This window comes from Leptonychotes weddellii, chromosome 11 (genome assembly GCF_054177405.1).
Source record: "Leptonychotes weddellii isolate Sample4059 chromosome 11, ASM5417740v2, whole genome shotgun sequence".
Lineage (NCBI taxonomy): Eukaryota > Metazoa > Chordata > Mammalia > Carnivora > Phocidae > Leptonychotes > Leptonychotes weddellii.
The window spans coordinates 69,323,193-69,341,226 of record NC_138379.1 but is presented as its reverse complement, the minus strand read 5'-3'; the positions used below and the strand labels follow the sequence as shown (position 1 = coordinate 69,341,226).

Sequence of the window (18,034 nt, the reverse complement as noted above, 5' to 3'; positions counted from 1 at the left end):
TTTGATGCCTGTTTCCTTCCCCAAATTAGGGAAGTTCTCTGTTATAATTTGCTCCAATATACCTTCTGCCCCCTCTCTCTTTCTTCTTCTTCTGGGATCCCAGTTATTCTAATATTGTTTCATCTTATGGTATCACTAGGCTCTCAAATTCTGCCCTCGTGATCTAGTAGTTGTTTATCTTTTTCTCAGCTTCTTGATTTTTCATCATTTGGTCTTCTATATCACTGATTCTCTCTTCTGCCTCATTTATCCTAGCAGTTAGTGCCCCCATTTTTGACTGCACCTCATTAATAGCCTTTTTGATTTCAACTTGGTTAGATTTTAGTTCTTTTATTTCTCCAGAGAGGGTTTCTCTAATAACTTCCATGCCTTTTTCAAGCCCAGCCAGTATCTTTAAGATCATTCTGAACTCTAGTTCCGACATCTTACTAATGTCCGTATCGATTACATCCCTGGCAGTCGGTACTGCCTCTTTTCTTTTTTTTTGAGGTGATTTTTTCCATCTTGTCATTTTGTCCAGAGGAGAATAGACAAATGAGAGAACAAAATGCTAACAGGGTAACAACGACCCCAGAAAAATACACAGTAAACAAATCAGAAAAGACCTGAAATGGGGAAAAGAAAGGGTAAGAAAGAAAAAAGAAAAAGAAAAAGATAAAAACAAACAAACAAAAACTAAACTGAACAAAAAAGACAGAATATGATCAAATATGAATAGGCTGGTGCATAGATCAGTGCCACACACTAGATTTTGGGCATATTTTGGTCTGTTAGAAGAAAGTGCCTCCCAAAATTTTAAAGAAAGAAAAACTTATATATGTACAAAAATAAGGGTTAATATGATGAAGGGATGGAATATGACTGTAAAGATGAAAATTATAAAATACTTTATAAACAGAATTGATAAGAAGTTGGTTGAAAAAAGAAAGAAGAGGATTTAAAAAAAAAGGGATAGAATGTGATCAGGCAGCAGACTAGAACAAAGCCATACACTAGAGATTTACGGTATATTTTGATCTGTTAGAAGAAACTGTATCCCAAAATTTTAAAGAGAGAACAACTTATGTATATATACCAAAAATAAGGTTAACTGCTATGAAGGGATAGAATATGACTGTAAAAATGAAAAATAAAAAAGAGTTTTTAAAAAAGGGATTGATAAGCTGTTGGTCAAAAAAGAGAAAAAGAAAAATTCAAAAAAAAAGAAAAAGAAAGTTAAAAAAAAATTAACTTTGAAAGACTAAAGAATCATGGTAAAAAAGCCATGGATTCTATGTGCAGTATTCCCCTACCGCTGGAGTTCTGCTGTTCTCATTGATGGTAAACTTGGTCTTGGCTGGCTGTTCTCACTGGTCTTCTGGGGGAGGGGCTTGTTGCCGTGGTTCCCAAAGTCTCTGCTGGAGGTGGAATTGCCCTGCCCTTGCCGGGTCCGGGCTATGTAATCTGCTCAGGTTTGCTCTCAGGAGCTTTTTTTCTCTGCAAGCTTTCCGTACAGCTTTGGAGGACGAGAGTGAAAATGGCAGCCTCCCAATCTGTGCCCCAGAGGAGCCGAGAACTCGGAGCCCCGCTCCTCAGTGAGCCCCCAGAGAAAAGCAGTCAGTCACTCCCATCTCCCCGGTCTCCGGCCGCACTCCGTGCTCACCTGGCCTGTGACTGAGCATTTCTGTCTCTGGCACCCGACCCTGTGTGGAGTCTCCAAACCCAGCAGATCCCTGTGGTGCGCTCCCGCGCCGCTCCTCCTGGGGGAGGAAGGGGAGTCTCCCCGGATCTGCCACTTGTTGGGTCCCTGCTGGAGGAGTAGTGGCCCGACTGTGCGGCGGATCACAGTTTATGGCCACCCTGAGCTGAGAGCCCGCGCCTCGGCTCCGTCTCTGTAGCCGGCTTCCCCGCTCCGATCCCTGGGAGCTCTGCTGCACTGAGGCCCCCCCGGTCTTTCTGTGACCCCGAGGGTCCTGAGACCACACTGTCCCGTGAGGGTTCTACCCCCTGCTTAGCCACTGGAGCGATGTCCCTCAGCAGAGCCGACTTCTAAATGTTCCAATTTTGTGCTCCGCTGCTCTATCACTTGCCAGAAGTGGCCAATGGAGGCCCCCTCCTCCGCTGTCTATCCTCCCGAATATCACCTCGGATTCACTTCTCTGCATGTCCTACCTTCCAGAAAGTGGTCGTTTTTTTTTTCAGAGAGTTGTTGCTATTCTTTTCTTCGATTTCCTGTTGAGTTTGTAGGTGTTTAGAATGGTTTGATCCCTATCCAGCTGAATTCGTGGGACCAGACGAAATCCAGGTCTCCTACTCCTCCACCATCTTGCTCCTCCCCCCGTGGTTTGTCTTCTTATTGTCTTGACAATGTCTTTTGCATAGCATATGTTTTTAATTTTAATGAAGTTCAATTTAATTATGTCATGCAGTGTGCTAGTATTGTACCTAAAAAGTCATTGCCAAACCCAGGGTTATCTAGATTTTCTTCTATGTTATCTTCTAGAAGGTTTATAGTTTTACACTTTACATTGAAGTCTATGATCCATTTTGAGTTCATTTTTTGAAGGGAGTTAAAACTATGTCTACATCATTTTTGTGTGTGTCCGTGTGGATGTCCTGTTGTTGCAGCACCATTTTTTAAAAAGACTATTTTTTTTCTTTACTGTATTGCATTTGCTCCTTTGTCAGATATAAGTGGACTGTATTTGTGTGGATATATTTCTATGCTCACTGTTCAGTTTCCTTGATCTATTTGTCTGTTCTTTCATCAGTGCCACACTGTCTTGATTGCTGTAGCTTCATGGTGAGTTTTGAAGTTGGATAGTGTTATTTGTCCAATTGTTCATTGCTCTTATATAGGAAAATGATTGACTTTTGTATATTAACTTTGTTTTCTGAAATCTTGCTATTGATCGCTCAGTAGTTCCAAGAGTTTTTTTTTTTTTGTCTTTTGAATTTTTTTTTCAAAGATTTTATTTATTTATTTGTCAGAGAGAGAGTACATGCAGAAGCAGGGAGAGTGGCAGGCAGAGGGAGAAGCAGACTCCTGGCTTATAAAGGAGCCTGATGCAGGACTTGATTCCAGGACCCTGAGATCACGACCTGAGCTGAAGGCAGCTTGCCTTGTCCCTAATCTTAGCAGAGAAGTTTCTGGTTTCTTATAATGAAGTTTGTTGTTAGCTGTAGGTTTTCTATAGCTATTCTTTATGAAGTTGAGGCAGTTCTCTTTTCCTAGTTTACTGAGAATTTTTTGTCATGAATGGGTGTTGGATTTTCTCAAATGCTTTTTATGCATCTATTGATAAAATTATGTGATTATTTCTCTTCTTTAGCCTGTTGATGTGATGTATTATATTAATAATTATTCTATTCAGGTCTTTAGTTGACTGGATGAGGCCTATCCCATTAGGGAGGGCAATCCATGTTACTCAGTCTACTAGTTCAAATGTTAATCTTCTCCAGAAACACTCATACACCGTTTGACCATGTGTCAGACCACCTGATTGCCCAGTCAAGTCAACATGTAGAATTAACCATTACATCAGCTGTCTCTCACTCTAGTTTTTGGGGCAGTAGTTTTCCCTGTGACCTCTCTTCTCTGATAGATAAGAAGAGTTGTTGATTTTCAACAGCTTCTAGGTCTCAGCTTTGTTCTTGTGAGGATGGGAGTGACAACTTCGAAGCTCTTTACCTCTTGGATTAGAAAGTGGAAGTCTTTTTGATGCCTTCTGTCAGTTAATGAAAAATTTGCTCACTTTCTCTTGTTTTCCTCATTAAGAGGTTTGGCCCAAATTACCTACTACCTTTCTGGTAGTAAATATTCTCGATTCCTTTTTCCCCTGTTCTTCTTCATTTTAGTTTTTATTTTAAAGTAATATTTGATTAAAGTTTAACATGTACTTAGTATATAAGGGTTTAGCTCAATAAATTTTGATAAAGTGAACATACTCCTGTAACCAACCCCCAAAGCCTTGTAGTACTCCAGCATCTCAGAAGCTCTCCCATCCCCCTTACAGTCATGTCCTCCCTCCAAAAGATAACTACTACTCATTATTCTAACACATAGATTACCTTGGCCTGTTTTTGAACTTTATTTAAATGGAATCATACAATATGTACTCTGTTGTGTCTGCTATCTTTTGTTCAAGATTAGGTTTTTGATATTCATCCTTATTATCACGTTTTAGCTTGTTCATTCTCATAACTACGGAATTCCACTGATAATCATACCAAAGTATATTTGTTTTGTCAATAGACATTTAGATATTTTCAGTTTTTAGCAATTAGAAATAGTGGGGCCAGGAACAATCTCGTATTTGTCTTTTGGTGAGAATATGTAAACATTTCTGTTGGCTATACATCTAGGAATGAATATGATGGACAATGGGGTAGGTGTATGTTTAGTTTTAGTAAATATTGTCAACTCGTTTTCCACAAATTCCAAAGACATTCCAAAGTCAGTGCCATTATGTAAATACATATTGTTTTGCAACCATCTCCTCTGTCAATATCCAGAACTTTTTCATTATCCCATACTACTCTATTAAAAAATAACTTCTCATTCTTTTCTCCCTTCATTCCCTGGTAACCACTGTTCTATTTTCTATCTCTGTGAATTTGATTTTTTTTAGGTACCTCATATACATGGAATCATATAATATTTGTCCTTTTATGTCTGGCTTATTTCACTTCACGTAATGTGCAAGGTGCATTTACGCTATAGCATGTATCAAATTTCATTCCTTTCTAAGGTTGAATAATATTCCATGGTATGTACTATATTTTGTTTATTCATTCATATGTGGATAGGCACTTGGATTATTTCTGCCTTTTGGCTATTGTGAACAATGCTGCTATGAACATTGGTGTATAAATATCTATTTGAGTTCCTGATTTCCGTTCTTTTGTGTATGTACCCAGAAGTGGAATTGCTTGCTCGAATTATAATTCTATTTTAAATTATTTGAGGAGTGCTCATGTTTTTTACAGGAACTGCACTGTTTTACATTCCTACCAAAAATGCACAAGCATTCCATCCTAATGATGTAGAGTGGTATCTTTTTTTGTTTGTTTGTTTGTTATGTTAATCACCATACATGGAATGGTATCTCTTTTTGTGATTTGGATTTACATTTCCCTACTGATTAGTGGTGCTGAGAATCTTTTCATGTATTTATTGGCCATTTACATATCATTTTTGAAGAAATATCTATTCAAATACTTATCTTTTGCCCATTTTTGAATTGGATAGTTATTGTTGAGTTGTAGAAATTCTTTATATATTCTGGATATTGATACCTTATCAGATATGTGATTGCAAATATTTTCTTCTATTCTGTGAATTATACTGTTGAAAGTGTCCTTTGATGCACAAAAATTTTAAATTTTCATGAAGTTCAATTTGTTTGTTTTTCCTTTTCTTGCCTGTACCTTCATTGTCATATCCAAGAAATTATTGCCATATCCAATGTCATGAAGCTTTCCCTCAATGTTTTTTTTCCCAGAGTTTTATAGTTTTAGTTCCCAGACTGTGAACTTTGTGAGGGCAGGAATTTTTTTGTCTGTTTTGATGATCTTTGGTGCTCATAATAGTACCTGGAACATAGTAAGTGCTCAGAAATTTCTGAATGACTTCTGTATGTTTCTCTTTTTTTCAGTTATTATATTAACTTTATAAAATGAGCTTACTTTAATTTGACATATATTACACAGCATGGCATCTTGGAATTTGATTCTTATAATTGAGAAAATAATTCACTAAAAACATCATTTTTGATGATGGTGTTGGTACAAGGGTTTGAATATTTAGAGTTATTGTAGTTTTCTTCTATACTTTCTAATTTAATAAAATTTTATACTTTTATTCAAATAGGAAATTTCTATTTTTTAACAAAATTTCCCATCAACTAGAGAGTTCCATATTTCTTTGTATACAATTTTGGCATTATATTCTATAAGCTGTTTTAATATTCTTTACCATATTAGTTCTATTTCTCTTTAATTTCCAGTTTTTCATGCATTATTTTTCTGTTTTTTAAATCATTCTTAGCTTTATTGAGGTATGATTGACAAATTAAATTGTACTTGATAATTTATTTATTTATTTATTTGCACAGCATAGTGAATTTTAAGTTCTGCCTTTGGTGGGGAGAGGTTACGCTCTCCACTTTTGGAGACAATCTATAGGTTATCTGGCACTTTGGTACAGAAAGGATTTGGTCCCATATCTTACTGGCTTAGGACACTGAAAGGCACATAAAGTTGGTGGCTCAGACTCCTGTGTGTTGGAGTGGAGCAGGAGGTGGACAGGGAGATAATTTATGATGGATGAGCAGAATTTGGATGTGGGCTCAAGTTCTTGTTCACAGAGGTGGTTTGTCCTGAGTGGATGCTGGGGCAGCTGAAGGCACCTTTAGTGCTCAGGCTGGGTAAATGCTGCTGTGGTGGTTCTCATCTGCCCAACTCACCAGCTCATTGCCCTGGAACCACAGCTGGATCTCTCTTCCACAGAGTTTCTGGTGCGAATGACACTCTTGCTGATGTGGACAATAAAGTCTCCACAGTGGTGCCAGGGGTGGCCTTAACTGAGTTGGTGCGGACCATGTTGGGGCCTTCCTAGAGCATGGCATTGCAGGCCATGATCACTATGGGGCCAAGCTCCTGTAGCTGTTGAGGGCTAGGTAGAAGGGCTTCTTCTGCAGGTTGTAGGTCATGGTGGTGCTCAGCAAGGATGCTCTCTGGCACCTGCAACATCTTTATCCCCAGCTTGAAACCCCTCCTCTTAAAGTCCTGGGTCCTTTCCCTGATGAGTTACTTCTGCACCCCATGTGGCTTCACTCTGACCAAAGTCCACTCTTAGATCCAGGAGGACCCTCTTGAACTGGGGTGCACGAGTAAGCTCAAGCTGGGCAAGTGGGCCACACAGCTGCCCCATAGTGGGATGCAGCTGAAGAGGCCACCTGGGCCTCCTTGCCACTGGCTGAGCACTGTGAGCAATACTCTCCTTGTTGTCGGAGTCCCCCTCCCCCAGAGGGAGCAACTGTAATATATTTAAAGTATACTATGTGATGATTTAATATATGTATACATTGTGAAACTATTCCAACCTATAATCCAGTTAATTAACACATCCATCAGCTCACATATTTATTTTTGTTTGTTTGTTTTGGTGAGAACACTTAATTCCTACTCCCTTAACAAATTTCAGGTACACAATATAGTATTATCAACCATAGTTACCATGTTATACATTAGATCCACAGACTTTATTCATCTTATAATTGAAAGTTAGTATCCTTTTACCAGTCTCTCCCCATTTCCCCCACCCCTCAGGCCCTGGAAGCCACCATTGTATCTGTTTCTATGAGTTCATTTTTTTTTTTAAGATTTTATTTATTTATTAGAGAGAGATTGAGAGAGTGAGTGGGAGGAGGGGCAGAGGGAGAAGCAGACTCCCTGTGGAGCAGGGAGACCGACTTGGGACTCGATCCCAGGACTCCGGGATCATGACCTGAGCCGAAGGCAGATGCTTAACTGACTGAGCCACCCAGGTGCCCGTTTTATTTGTTTGTTTCTTTGTTTTGTTTTTTGTTTGTTTGTTTTTTAAGATTCCACATATAACTGATCCCATATGGTATTTGTCTTTTCCTGTCTGGCTTACTTCACTTAGCATAATGCCCTCCAGATTCATAAGGCTAAAAATTATTCCTGTGTATGTGCATGTGTGTGTGTATAACATTTTCTCAATCCATTCATCTGTCATCAGACACTTAGGTTATTTCCATACCTTGGTTATTGTGAATAATGCTGCTATGAACATGGGAGTACAGATATTTCTTTGAGGTAATGATTTAATTTCCTTTGGATGTATACCCAGAAATAGGATTGCTGAATCTTATGATAGCTCTATGTTTAATTTTCAGAGGAACCTCCATACTGTTTTCCAGAGTGGCTGAACCAACTTCTATTTCCACCAACAGTGCCACAAGTATTCCTTTTTTTCCACATCCTTACCAACCTTTGTTATATCTTGTCTTTTTGATGATAGACATCCTAACAGCTGTGAGGAAGTGTCTCATTGTGGTTTTGATTTGCATTTTTCTGGTGATTGGGGATGTTGAATACCCTTTCATGGACCTGTTGTACATTTGTACATCTTCTTTGGAAAAAATGTTTATACAGGTTCTTTGCCCATTTTTTAATTGGATTATTTGTTTTTTTGCTATTGAGTTGTATGAGTTCCTTGTATATTTTCGATGTTAACCCCTAATCAGCTTTGCAAATTTCATTAGATTTGCAGGTTTGCAAATATATTCTTCCATTCCATAGGTTGCCTTTTCATCTTATTGCTGGTTTCCATAACTGTGTAGACCTTTTAGTTTGAAGTAGTCTTTCTTGTTTATTTTTGCTTTTGTTGCCTTGGCTTTTGGTGCCAAATTCAAAAAATCATTACCAAGGTTGATGTCAAGGAGCTTACCCTTGTTTTTTCCTAGGACTTCTAAACATTTATATCTGTAATCTATTTTGAGTTGATTTTTGTGTGGTGTAAGATAGAGGGTTAGTTTATTCATTTGCATATGGCTGTCTAGCTTTCCCAGCACCATTTATTGCAGAGAGTCCTCATTGTATATTCTTGACTGTTTTGTCATAAATTAATTGACTATATGGGCATGCATTTATTTCTGGGCTCTAAACTGTTCCATTGACCTATATGTCTGTTCTTTTTTTTTTTTAAGATTTTATTTATTTATTTGACAGAGAGAGACAGCAAGAGAGGGAACACAAGCAGGGGGAGTGGGAGAGGGAGAAGCAGGCTTCCCGCCGAGCAGGGAGCCTGATACGGGGCTCGATCCCAGCACCCTGGGATCATGACCTGAGCCGAAGGCAGACGCTTAATGACTGAGCCACCCAGGCGCCCCTATGTGTCTGTTCTTATGCCAATTCTATACAGTTGTGATTACTACAGCTTTGCAATATAGTTTGACATCAGGAATTGTGATGCCTCCAGCTTTGTTCTTTCTCAAGATTACTTTGGCTATTCAATGTCTTTTGTAGTTTCATACAAATTTTAGAATTTTTTTTTTTAATTTCTGTAAAAAATACCATTGTAGCTTTGATAGAGATTGCATTGAATCTGTAGATTGCTTTGGTTGGTATGGGCATTTTAACAATATTAATTCTTCCAATCCTAGAGTATAGAATATCTTTCCATTTATTTATATTGTTTCATTTCTACATATTTGTGAATTTTCCCTTTTTTTTTTCTTAAAATTGATTTCTAATTTCATACCATTGTGGTCAGAAAAGATGCTTGATGTGATCTCATTCTTCTTAAATTTTTTAAGATTTGTTTTATGACCTAACATGTGATCCATCCTGGAGAATGTTCCATGTGCACTTGAGAAGAATGTGTGTTCTCTGCTGCTGTTGGATGGAATGTCCTATATATGTTTAATAGGCTCATCTGGTCTAATGTGTAGTTTAAGTCCAGTGTTTCCTTATTGGTTTTATGTCCGGATGATCTAGCCATTGTTGAAAGTGTGGTTTTGAATTAAATCATTTTTTAAAGATCCTGGATTTTTTTCCAAAGTTTTTATGTAAAGTTCTATATCTAAATTCTTAAATTCCTAATTTGCTCCCTTTTTTCTAAACATATAAAGCTACCACTATAGAGTCTTACAATGGCATGCCTCCATTTCACTCTTCTCATCCTTTGTGCTGTGCTGTGTCATGTGTTTTGTTTTTTATAAGCTACAGAATTCATAATACATTGTTATTTTTCTGCTTTGAACATCTAGTTATATTTGAAAGGAATTTAAAGTGAAAAAATATCTTTTTTATTTACCATTTTTTAGTGCTCTTCAATTCCTTTGTATTTATTTACCACATATTTACCATTTTTACTGCTCTTCAATTCCTTTGTATAGATTATAATTTCCACGTGGTATTTCCTTCTGTGGAAGAACTTCCTTTGACATTTCTTGTAGTGGAAGTCTGTTAGTAATGAATTCTCTTAGCTTTTGTTTTTTTGAAAAGTTGATTTTTTCATCTTCTATTTTGAGGGATAATTTCACTGAGTATAAGTAGAATTCTAAGTTGACATGGTTTAATTTTGTTTTTGTTTTAATTTCAGTATCTTAAAATGTTTCTTCCTTGTCTTCTGACCTGCACATTATCTGATGACAAATCTGCTGTACTTCTTATCATCTCCCCCCCCACTTTGTTTCCTTTTAAGATTTTCTCTCTTTCATTGGTTTTTAGCAATTTGATTCTAATGTGCTAGGGTGTAGATCTTTTTTTTTTAATTCTACTTGTGGTTCTTTGAAATTCTTGAATCTGTAGGTTTATAGTTTTCATCAAATTTGGTAAAATTGTAGCTCTATTTCTACTACTATTTTTGCCTCCCCCTTTTTTTTTCCAGGAGTCCAATTCCACGTATGGTAGACTTCTTGGTAAGAAACCACGTATCACCGATCCTGTGTTCATTTTTATTTTTAGTCTTCATTTTTTCTATTTTCCATTTTGGATAGTTTCTTTTGCTCTGACCATTTATTATGTTGTATGTACTCTGCTATTAGTCTCAGCCAATATATTTTTCATTTGCTGCTATTAATGGTATCCAGAGTATTTTTTATTGCAGATGCTATATTTTTAAAATTTAGAAGTTCCATTTGAGTCTTTTTTATATCTTCCATTTTTCTCCTCATTATGGTTATGCATTCCTTTACTTATTAAAGATATGGTATCTTGGCTCATTCCATAGTTTGGCTGTTGTGGACATTGCTGCTATAAACTTCAGGGTGCATGTACCCCTTCAGATCCCTACATTTGTATCTTTGGGGTAAATACCCAGTAGAGCCAAGATGTCCATCGACAGATGAATGGATAAAGAAGATGTGGTATATATATATATATATATATATATACACACAGTGGAATATTATGCAGCCATCAAAAGGAATGAAATCTTCTCATTTGCAATGATGTGGATGGAACTGGAGGGTATTATGCTGAGCAAAATAAGTCAGTCAGAGAAAGACATGTATCATATGGTCTCACTGATATGAGGAATTTTTAATCTCAGGAAACAAACTGAGGGTAGCTGGAGTGGTGGGGTGTGGGAGGGATGGGGTGGCTACGTTATAGACATTGGGGAGGGTGTGTGCTATGGTGAGTGCTGTGAATTGTGTAAGACTGATGAATCACGGATCTGTAGCTCTAAAACAAGTAATACATTGTATATTAAAAAAGAAGAAGAAGAAGAAGATAGCAGGAAGGGAAAAATGAAGGGGGGGAAATCGGAGGGGGAGACGAACCATGAGAGACTATGGACTCTGAGAAACAAACTGAGGGTTCTAGAGGGGTGGGGCGTGGGGGGATGGGTTAGCCTGGTGATGGGTATTAAAGAGGGCACGTACTGCATGGAGCACTGGGTGTTATATGCAAACAATGAATCATGGAACACTACATCAAAAACTAATGATATAATGTATGGTGATTAACATAACATAGTAAAATTTTTTAAAAAATTATGAAATTAAAGATATGGTAAATATTTTTATAGCTGAATACTAAAAAGTATTTTTTTCCTGCTAGTTTCATCCTATATGTCATTTCTGGGTTTGTTTCTATTGCTTGATTTTTTTTTTCTGCTTTGTGTCACATTTGCCTGTTTTTTGCATGCCTAGTAATTTTCTTAATGGATCCTGGGTATTGTGAATCTTGTATTGTTGATTGCTGGATTTCATTTTATTCATTTAAAGGAAACAGTATAATCTAGTTCTATACACTTTTCAGCTCTTGCTGATTTCTGTTTTATGGCTAATGGTTTTTCTTTTTTGCCATTATAGATATGGATTTAAATTTTTCATATGTTTTCATTAGTATTTAAAAAAAGATTTGTGGTTGAACCCCAGAGGATGTTACATATATATCTATCTTACCTGAAGTTCAGCATCAAGGAATAATATTGGCTGCTTGGATCTGCACTGGGCATTTGAAGGAGGAAATTTTTAAGCTAATACAAAGTTCACTCACACACAGAGGCTTGGCTATTGAAATCTTGTTTCCTTCACAGTAAAGATAGCCCAGGTCCTATATTAAAACTGGAGGAATCAATATGGAATAAGGGCAAATAAGGTAAAAGATTTTTATATTTCTCTTTTTTCCATTGCAGGCATATTCCCTGGAACCTTCATGAGCCAAGAAAAGGATGGTTTTATTTTACTGCAAATCTGGATTTCATGTATGTCTTAATGTCGAGGTTGCCTGTTTCTATGGCTCGAAGACAGGGGTTAGGGTCTGTGGGATCAGATGAACAAAGGCACCTTACTTTCTGTTTGGGAAATCATCAGGAAGCTCTGGGAAATCATCAGGAAGCTCATAAATTAATATGCCCTGTAATATGAAAATGATCCACCTATTGGGCTGATTTATAATTAAGATCGTGTACTTTAGTAAGATGATTGGAAGACATAGTTTACTGCTTTCAGTAAATCTTTAAGGAAGACTTACATTTGATAGTTTTTTTCCCACATTTTAATTGGGAAATGCCTGATGTCACTTAGACATAGGATATTTGTGAATTATGCAATTATTAAAATCATCATAGTGAATAATTGGAAAAAAATTCTCTTCCTGGATTGAAGCCTTCTTGAGAAGTGAATCTGTTATTTGCAATAGAGCCTAGACCTTAGTGTCTGTGGTGCATTTTACTTACAGTGTGGTTTAGAAAGTTTGCATCTTGATTGATGCAGTTTTAATCTATTATGAAGAACCTGCTGTCTCAGTTATAAGAGGGTATTTCTGGACTATAGTTTACAAGGTTTCTAAGATATGGCACAGAATATAGACGGTCCCCAACTTACAACGTTCTGACTTACAATGTTTTGACTTTATGATGGTGTGAAAGTGATATGCATTTAGTAGAAACTATACTTCAGGGCGCCTGGGTGGCTCAGTTGGTTAAGCGACTGCCTTCGGCTCAGGTCATGATCCTGGAGTCCCGGGATCGAGTCCCACGTCGGGCTCCCTGCTCAGCAGGGGGTCTGCTTCTCCCTCTGACCCTCCCCCCCTCATGCTCTCTCTATCTCATTCTCTCTCTCAAATAAATAAATAAAATCTTTAAAAAAAAAAAAGAAACTATACTTCAGATTTTGAAGTTTGGTCTTTTTCAGGCTAACAATATGTTGTATTATACACTCTTATGATACTGGACAGCAGCAGCTAGCTATAGGTCCCAGTCAGCCGTGCAATCATGAGGGTAAACAGTGATATACTTACAACCATTCTGTACCTATACAACCATTCTGTTTTTCATTTTGAGTATAGTAGTCAATAAATTACATGAGATATTCAACACTTTACTATAAAATAGGCTTTGTGTTAGATGATTTTGCCCAGCTGTAGGCTAATGTAAGTGTTCTGAGCACATTGCAGAGTAAGTTAAGCTAAGCTATGAGGTTCAGCAGGTTAGGTGTATTAAATGCATTTTTTTACTTACAATATTTTCAACTTATGATGGGTTTATTGGGATAAAACCCCATCTTAAGTTCAGGAAGATCTATAATTGTTTATTCAAAAATATGTATTAGCTATCTGCTAGACTTCAGACATTGTCTTTTGTGGAGGAGATGGACAGACAATACACTTTGTACTGTCAAGACTAAGGATTCTCTATAGAGAGGGAGACAAATAATATACAAAAAACACACAACCCAAATTATGGGAACAGATCAGGGAAGACAACAGTGAAGTTATAGCTGAAGTAATTTAAAATGTTGAGCAGGAGTTTGCTAGAGGGACCTGAGTGGTATTTAAGGCAGAGTGTCCAGCAAGGGCAAAGTCAAAATGTGAGGGAACATTTTTAAGTTAATTAAGGTGATGTTAGCTACTGTAACAAGTAAGCCTCAATGTCTTTAACAATAAAGGTTTATTTTCATTTAAGTAAAATCTAAAATAGGTATTCCTGGTAAGTATTATGTCTCTCTTCCAAGAAATAATTAAGAGATTGAGGGTCTTTTTATCTGTGGCTTCACCATCTTCGTCACATAGCTTCCAGGCTGCTACTCTTACATCTGCATCAAGTCAGCAAGTGGAAGAGAGAGCAGGGAGAATCTTTTTAGGAAATTGGAACACATTGCCCCTGTTCACATTCTGTGGGCTTGAAGTCCATCACATAGTAACACCTCAGTGCCTGGGAGGCTGGGAAATGTAGTTGAGCTGTGTGCCCAGGAAGAAAAGGGAATGGCTTTGGTGGTTAACTTTCTACCATACAGTATATTTTCTGGGAACTGCAAATAATGCTCTCTGGTTCTTTTATTAGTTTAAGTAGAAAAAATGCCAAAAAATAAAGCTGAATAGGTAGTAGACCACATGTTGCTTTTATATTTACTATGCTTCACAATTTGGAATCTTTTCTGAAGTCATTGGGAGTCACTTGAAGAATTTTAATTTGGCAAGTTTGTATGTGCATTTAGAAAGATTGTACCAGCAGTATTTTAAAGAAGCAGAATAATACAGTAGTTGATATTTCATTTCTGGAAGCTCTGTGCCTGATTGTACTTTTAGTTCTTCTATTTACTGAAAATATGACCTTTAAGAAGCTCTGACTTGTTTAAGCTTTTATTTTATTATCTGTAAAATGGAGACGATATTGATACTTATCTCACTGAATTGTCAAATAAAATAATAGTCCTAAAGAAGACTGTAGTGCCGGATGCCGATACGAGGTAAAAAATTAACTCCTATTTTTGTTGTTGATGATGATGTTTGGTGTGACTGGAGAAACACTGGAAGAAGGTTAGAAGAAGGAAGGAAAGCAGCTAGAAAACCACTGTAATAACTCAGGTGTGAAATGATGAGTTCTTTACTAAATGTGGTGGTAGTACTAGAAATTAAGAGGAGTTTCCTGTTTGAAAACATTAAGTAGGAGGAATAAACATGATTTGGTGACTGACTGAAAGTAGGAGACACAGAAGGAGGAACAAGATTTGTAAGTGTCTGCTTTAGCACAACTTTCTTGCATGGTGGTGGCAGTTACACGGGAGGAGTAGGCTTCTGGACTTTCTGTTTTCTAGCACCTTGAATGAGCCCCTTTGTATTGAATGTAGGGATCCATATCCCCCTGGTTCATGTCACCTACAAGGACTTCTGTAGACCAGGCTGGGAGTTCTGCCCATTCTAACCTCAGAAGAGACCTCAGTGAGCTAAATAACAGTGATTCCAGTTCTCAGCCTGAATAATAAATGATCCTTATTGCTTCACTTCCCAGGACTTTTATAGCCATGGCTTCGGAGGTGGGGCTGTGGGTCATTCTGTGTCCAGGCCCCTATATTGGGAGCGACTTAGACCTTGGAGGCTTACCCAGGTAAGTTATTATCTGGGGCCCCTGGCCATGACTCCACATGGGCCCCTAGCACATTCAAATGGAAGTTAGAGCAAAGGGTTTTGCTGGTTTTCTGTGTACATTTTTAAACTATACTCTTTTCCTACTTAATGACATAGAAAATGAACTTTGATTTACTGGGATTTATATAGTATGTGTTTGTTTTATATAAACCTCCATCTCATTTCTGCAGTGTAAATAAGATAGAGTACTTTTTTTATTTTAGTAACAGCTAGTGGCTACCACTTAAGCAATACCTTTGTAAGTTCTAGTTTATTGTGATGGAGGTACAAATAGTAAGAAATTGGGCTGATTATCCCTTTTTAAAGAGGGGTTTACCCTTTTGTTAGCTTCTAATCATTTTTTATTGTAGTAAAATACACATAACATAAAAATTTACCATTTGAAAGTGTACAGTTTTGTGGCAATTAAGTACCTCAAAAATGTCGAACAACCATCACCACTCACTAGCACCAGACTTTTGTCACCCAAAAAGGAAGCCCTACGTCCAGTCAACTCCCATTATTCCTTCTCCCAGCCCCTGGCAACCACCAATTGGCTTTCAGACCGGTTGGTTTGCCTATTCTGTATATTTCATATAAATGGAATTATAGAATATGTGACCTTTTGTAACTGGCTTCTTTGTAATGTTTTCAAGATTCACCCACGTAGTAGCATGTACAGTTCTTCATTCCCCTGTTATGGCTAAATAATATTCCATCAAAGAGCATTTTTTAAAAACTTTGAAACAGCTTTATAAAAGTCTCACTCCAGACTAGGGGTTGGTAAACCTTTTCTGTAAAAGACCAGGTAATAAATATTTTCCACTTTGGGGACCACATACACAGTCTGTTGTGACTACTCAATCCTGCTCTTGTAGCATGAACACAGCTGTGACAATATGTAAACAAAGGGTGTGGCTGTGTTCCAATAAAACTTTATTTACAGAAACAGACAATGGCTTTGATTTGGCCTGTGGGCTGCAGTCTGATGACTCTGCTCTGGATCATTTCATCATTACACAACTCTGATGTGTATTTTGAGGAAAGAGGCGGTGGCTAAGGTGCTGAGCTATTTGCAACTAGAACGCAGATTGCTTTTTCTTAAAGATGCATTAAGATCTCACAATATACTGTTCCAGTGTGGCTGTCCTTGTTTTCCAGCCTCATGCTTAAGTATTTCTTATTGCTGTTTCCCACCCCAAGAATGATTCCTACTTTTTCAATCCTAGCTGGTTACTCCAGGATCCAAAAATGAAGCTGCGAACAACTTACAGGGGCTTCACTAAAGCAGTGAATCACTATTTTGATAAGATAATTCCCAAGATAGTACAACTCCAGGTGAATATAAATTCCCCATTCCTATGACCAAGAGAAGTAATTGCCTCAGTTGATTTCCTGGATAAGGCTAGCCTATTTTCTTTTTTTTTTTTTAAGATTTTATTTATTTATTTGACAGAGAGAGAGAGAGATAGCGAGAGAGGGAACACAAGCAGGGGGAGTGGGAGAGGGAGAAGCAGGCTCCCCGCTGAGCAGGGCGCCCGACGCGGTGCTCAGTCCCAGGACCTTGGGATCATGACCTGAGCCAAAGGCAGACGCTTAACGACTGAGCCAACCAGGAGCCCCAAGGCTAGCCTATTTTCTATCACACAGAAGCAGAACGTGTATATAGCAGCTCGTTCCGATTCCTTATTTAAGAAATATTAGGTTTTTATTACCTTGCTTTTGTAACTGTTTCCTATCTACTGCCCAACTGGAAACCTTTTCTCTGGCAGTGGACTTGAAATTGCACTCTGTATATTTTTGTTTTCCCTTCTCCATTATATCTTTGCCCTCAGTCACCATAAATGGGAAATTAATGATAGTCCTCAAAATGTCTTAATTTGGCTGCTAAAGGTAGCTACTTGTCAGTCCTTCACACATAATAGATTAGATGGGTGACTTTAGGTCAGCAATTTTGTAGAAGTTGCAATTTATTTGTTTTTTTAACATCCCTCCACCACAATAAAACCATGGTGCCGAGCATAATCATTGTTTAGTGCTACTATATTTCTAAAATGTTTGGAAAATATAAAAAGGACTATATACTAGAGAGAAAATGAACAGAGGGAGGGAACAAAAATGTAACATGTATTAGGTATCAAGCTTTCTGTGAGGCAGTCAACATTTACCTAGCTTATCTCATTGCCACAGTAATCATTTGAAGGAGATGTTATCATAGATTGAATGGAGGCAATGGCAAACTTATATGTGGATAGGAGAGGGCTTAACAGAGTGTGAATTTGAAATTACTGTGGGGAGTTGGTTCCTAACATTGTGAGTATCTCAGTTAATCAGACTCAGGAAAGCCATTAAAACCACTAAGTGGCTGAAGAGTGTGAATCTGTGTGCCATTTGGGGGAGGGGGGGTGTAGAGATCATCCTTTACAAAGATTAGAGCTATGCTGTCCAGTATAGTAGCCATAGCCACATGCAGTTATTTAAACTTAAAGTCAAATAAAATTAAAAATTCATTTCTTCATTTACACTAGACACATTTTTAGTGCTCGGTAGGCATGTGTGGATGGTTGCTACCATACTGGACAATGCAAACACAGAATATGTTCATCATCGGAAAGTTCTGCTGGACAGCATTGAACTAGAGTACTCAGCCCACCCCAAATCAGACTTC

General features: G+C 37.6%; 1 protein-coding gene across 2 annotated transcripts in view; it reads left to right on the top strand.

The window, feature by feature from the left end:
- Nucleotides 1-16,753, top strand: part of LOC145716274 (beta-galactosidase-1-like protein 2) — a 23,305-nt gene extending 6,552 nt beyond the window's left edge. The window contains exons 4-6 of one of the 2 annotated variants that reach the window (XM_081799077.1): nucleotides 12,155-12,223; nucleotides 15,251-15,346; nucleotides 16,596-16,753. In XM_081799077.1, coding sequence (XP_081655203.1) covers nucleotides 12,155-12,223; nucleotides 15,251-15,346; nucleotides 16,596-16,731 — 301 coding nt within the window. In that variant the 3' untranslated portion in view covers nucleotides 16,732-16,753. Of the gene's footprint in view, nucleotides 1-12,154; nucleotides 14,827-15,250; nucleotides 15,347-16,595 lie in introns of those variants that run through there. The other variant, XR_014138843.1, reaches the window with a different exon arrangement.
- Nucleotides 16,754-18,034: the final 1,281 nt, after the last annotated feature.